This window comes from Oratosquilla oratoria, chromosome 31 (assembly GCF_046742065.1).
Source record: "Oratosquilla oratoria isolate Oo_2021 chromosome 31, ASM4674206v1, whole genome shotgun sequence".
Lineage (NCBI taxonomy): Eukaryota > Metazoa > Arthropoda > Malacostraca > Stomatopoda > Squillidae > Oratosquilla > Oratosquilla oratoria.
The window spans coordinates 2,216,507-2,221,506 of record NC_134807.1 but is presented as its reverse complement, the minus strand read 5'-3'; the positions used below and the strand labels follow the sequence as shown (position 1 = coordinate 2,221,506).

The following is a 5,000-nucleotide window of genomic DNA, read 5'->3' as shown; positions in this document are numbered from 1 at the left end:
GTAGAATGCCTCAAGAACAGGGTATCCGTTGAAAGTCACAACGCCTTGAAAAGAAGGGGCATCGAGGATTAATCTAGGGGTAAGGGGGAGAAAGGTATAGATTTCTAAGATTACTCCAAAAACGGGCTATCCGTTGAGTGTCACAACGCCTTGGAAAGAAGAACCGTCTAGGATTACTCTGGTGGTATACATTAAAAGATTTTAATGCCAGAATTTTCTAGCGATAACTGACAATATATATATATGTGTGTGTGTGTGTGTGTATATATAAAACTTTATGTAGAATGGCTATTGGTGACCGTATAGGTTGTGCATTTCGTTTCTTTCTCATTGTATAGTGACGACAATAAAGCCATAGACGTCTAAGATTATTCTGGGTACGAGACGAGAAAGAGAGCGCAAGTGGGGGGGGTCGATTTTTTTTATCTTTGACACTCATCCGATATCTCTCACATCTCCCTTCCTACTCATCTATTCTTATATTCATATATCATGAGATGTCTTAGTATTACCCTGGGAACGAGAATAAACTTAGATTGCCAAGGCTAGGGTAAAGAACCGATCAAAAAAGCTTCAAGACGCGTTGGGTGTTCAGGTTGCTCATCGTCGCGCCGGATGCAGGCATTAACCGAAGTTTTGTTTCATTTGAACTTAAGGGGCTAATTTTTCCTCCTCACCCATCCTACCTCCATTTGAATAACTAGAATAGGACTTCGCATACAGAAATCTAGGCAACTCTAAAAGCCTTTCAACAGTTGAATGTGTAACATTCATATAGATTTACAATCTCGTAGTTCATTCAAGTTTGCTGTATAGAACGGAGAGATTATTTGATATCTGGAGATTTGAAAAATAAAATATTGTAACTGAATTTGTTTTTACTAAAACGAACTCTCAACTGTCGGCACTTGTAAAACCCGCGAAAGCCCGGTGCAATAACTCCTTTAACTGTACAAACAGAACTTCATTGGTGAACATTAGGAATGTTTTCCTACTCCTTGAACATTTTAAAGTAAAAAATATTTTCAGATATAAGATGATATTGTTGCAATACTATATAGGCAAACAAATGACTAAGGTCACTCAGTGAGACTTGATGACTGTCAGGTGGCGAGGTTAGAACAAGTTGCAGATTCATTTTAGGTGTGCGAACACGACTCACGTTTCTTTGGCTGCCGCCTGTACAGCCGTGACTACAAGAGCCTGCGGTTTGTGTTCCTTTTTTTTTTTTTTTTTTAATTTTTTTTCTCTCCTCGGAGTCTCATTTTTTTCCCACCGGCTGCACGTGGTGATGTAAAAAGCAAACTAATCTCTCACCTGCCTAAGAGGTAAAGGCCAAGGCTGAAGTGACTTAAGGTAAAAAAAAAAGTTTTTCTACAGAGTGCTAAAAATAAATTTAATCTAGCTTCCACCAGGCTGCTTTATTGTTTTGATAGCAAAGTGGTTTTAGTCTGAGCCTTTTCTCTGTGTTCAATATCTTATTATTTTATCATACTTCTGTCTTCTCACTGATTGACTCTCGTCAAGGCCCACCTATATACAAAAGGATAGATATAAACAAACATCACATGATGAGGACGCCAGAACGTAGATTTAATTTGGAAGTGGGTAGAAACAACTGCGCCAACCGTGTAGTCAGTGAGTGGAATAAACTTGCTGCAGAGGCAGTGAAATGTAGAACGGCTCGAAGTTTTAAGATTCATTTAGATAGATAACCTATGCAATATGCTGTAATGCCCTCCAGTTGTTTTGTTCTCTTATTTATTCGTTTCTTCGTTTAACTATTTTTGTTATCCAATCTAGTTATGGAACAAAAGATCTCCTATCGGTATGTTTTTCCTTTGTAGTAATCTTTTATAAACCTTTGGTGCTTTTACTGACTCGCTTGTCTGCCGTTGCCTCTTTCTATCAGAGCCTGAGCATCGTGTGATTGTATTGTGTGCGCGTCTGGTCTTTACATTCTTTTGCATGTGAATTCATTGACCTACTTGTCGACCGCTGCCTCTTTCATAGCCTCAGCATCGTGTGATTGTATTGTGTGTGCGTCCGGTGTTTACATTCTTCCGCATCGAACTCACGCCCGCCTTAATTAAGAACTCACCTTCTTTGTTCTCCACGATGATGGAGTTGTTGGCCAGAGTGACCAGGCGCGTGCCGTCCAGGAGGTCGCCCTCGTACAGGCGGCCCTTGATGATGTGGTTGAGGATCAGGCTGTCCCTCAACTCCTGGTCGAAGAGGAACGGATCGGGAGCATCCGAGTAGAGCATGTTGAGGACTGCGCCGTTGACGGGAACTACGGCCGTGTATTTGATGGGGTTTATGCTCTCTGAGGAAACGAAGAAAGTGACTTCAATCAGTAGCTTTAATTAACAAGGGCGATTCAGGTAAGGGCATCATACCAGGGCATTAGGGCAGGACTCGTAGTAATGGATTTGAATTAGACAAATCTAGGTTTAAGAAAAAAAAAAAAAAAACTGGTTTACTAACAGTTCGGTCAACGAATGGAATAGATTTAGTAACAATGTAGTGAGCGCTAAGATAAATGGTTGTACAAGACAAGATTAGATCAGCTTATGGATGGGGATGACAGGTGATAAGGGACAAGGAACTGCCTAGTGTAGGCTTTATGGTCTCTTGGAGTTTCCTCCATTCTTATGTTCTTACATAGATGTGAAAATGAGTTTTGGAATGATGAGAGTAAGGTTCACTACTTTCGTTTAAGACAACATAAGGAGGCAGCACACTGGAATCATAAGTTTATGTGACACAGAAAACTGTATTTTGACTGGGCTCTACAAGGGAGTATTCAAGATGAATCTTCGTCTCCCTCTCTCTCTCTCTCTCTCTCTCTCTCTCTCTCTCTCTCTCTCTCTCTCACACACACACACACACACACACACACACACACACACACACACACACACACACGCGCGCGCGCGCGCGCGCACGCACATCTATACGCAATGATGGAGTGCGCGCTTGTTTATTGTGCCGAGGTATTTCTGATATGCTGCCACTCAGGAGCCGTGTGTTTGCAAACGAGTATGTTTTTGTGTTCAAACATTTCTGATATGTCGGTAAAAATGTCTGCATCAGACCACCTGGAATGTTATGACCGCGCTGTTGCCACTAAAGTAATTAATTTAAGACTAGGTACTTAGGAGGTATATAAAAAAATAACAAATGAATACACGCAAATACACACACAGGCTCGCACACTCTCTCCCTCCCTCTCTCCCTCTATCTCTCCCTCTATCTCTCCCTCTCTCCCTCCCTCCCTCCCTCTCTCCCTCCCTCCCTCCCTCTCTCCCTCTCTCCCTCTCTCCTCTCCCTCCCTCCCTCCCTCTCTCTCTCTCTCTCTCTCTCTCTCTCTCTCTCTCTCTCTCTCTCTCTCTCTCTCTCTCTCTCTCTCTCACACACACACACACACACACACACACACACACACACACACACACACACACACACACACACACACACACACACACACACATATATATATATATATATATATATATGTATATATATAACACATACACGCACATACACACACACTACACACAAATACACACACACACTAACAAACATTTGAGAAGTACATCCAACTGGTCTGACCTTACTGTATGAAGGCATTTTAATTTGTATGCCGCCACAGCCATAAAGTGACTTTAATGTCATAAATGCTTATTGATTGACAATTCTAAATTAACATAAAAGAAATTTAAATTTTTATGCAGAGTAGCCATTAGTGACCTGTATAGGTTGGGTATCTTGTTTCTCTTATTGTATTTTTTTCTCTCTCAAATTCTACAAAACATTATGGGTATTATTAGACTGAACCATTCTGCTTCGTTTTCATATAATTCTCAGTGGTTTCTTTGACATATCGTGAACCTATGCTTCTAACACTTTTATTGTATACATATAGAAATAATTACAAGGAAGTTCAAGTATAACAAAACTGACCATCCCACTTTCACGCAGAGGGAAGTGAGAAACTCCTAGTTGGGGAAAGCCTTATCAGTTGTGGCTTTTCTTTTTCCGTTTGGTTGGGGCTTTTAGGAAGTAACGCAGCAAGCCCGCACTGGGTCCCAGGACTCGAACTCACGATGACCTGCTCTTGAGTTCGTTCAAGGAGGTACCCACTGGGCTGCCGAGCGGCTCCATAAGCAAAATGCAGCAAAACGACAAAAGAATATAAACTGAATGTTCGACAGGTCCTTACCATCCATAGCAGGCAGTCGATAAGCGAGGTTGGTATTGTTCAGGTATTCGGCGAAGTAGGTGGTGGTGGTGTCCTCGAAGAGCCGGTTGACGAGGTGCGAGAGGAACTGGGAGGTGGGCCAGGGGCTGCCCAGGAGAGGCGCCGTCTCGAGGTCTCCATGGAGAAGACGGAGTTTCTGAACCTGATCGAAACGAAGGTCTGCTCTTAGCACACTGCGAGTCGACGCATTTCACCAGAGCCGACAGTTTAATCTCCAAATATCAAATCATATTTCCGTCATATATAGGAAATCTGAATGATGAACTTGGAAGTGGCAAGCCTATACGAATGTTAGACATACTCTTGAAATGTTCTTAGGGAAGTCCTATTCTAGTTATTCAAATGGAGGAGGTTGGAGGTAGGATGCGGGAGGAGGAAAAATGAGCCCAGTGTGATGATCCCTTAAAGGCGATGGTTATTCTCACGACGAGTGCGGGGCGATCTAACAGAGGTATTCAAATGGGTCAAGGGCTTTGACATGGACAATCCAGTCCAGGTCCAGTCATCATATCAAAATAGCAGAGTAGGACTCGTGGTAATGGATTTAAAGTGGGCAATTCTAGGTTCAACAATGAAATAGGCGAGAACTGGTTTACCAACATATTGGTTAACGAATGGAATATATTTGAATGGGAACTGATAAACACGCCCTTACACACAAAGAATATAGAACACAAGATACTAGTAAAGTACGGGTCCATAAGTCTAGCATTAAGCCTAGGTTCATTTAAATTCT

At 42.0% G+C, this 5,000-nt stretch overlaps 1 protein-coding gene across 1 annotated transcript in view; it reads right to left on the bottom strand.

Moving 5' to 3' along the window:
• The window catches only part of LOC143041402 (uncharacterized), a 94,108-nt gene that overhangs the window by 1,798 nt on the left and 87,310 nt on the right, over positions 1 to 5,000 (bottom strand). The window contains exons 6-8 of the mRNA XM_076213230.1: positions 4,226 to 4,406; positions 2,102 to 2,326; positions 1 to 44 (exon numbers count right to left, since the gene is read on the bottom strand). The exon at positions 1 to 44 is cut by the window's left edge and continues 150 nt beyond it. Coding sequence (XP_076069345.1) covers positions 1 to 44; positions 2,102 to 2,326; positions 4,226 to 4,406 — 450 coding nt within the window. The remainder of the gene's footprint in view (positions 45 to 2,101; positions 2,327 to 4,225; positions 4,407 to 5,000) is intronic.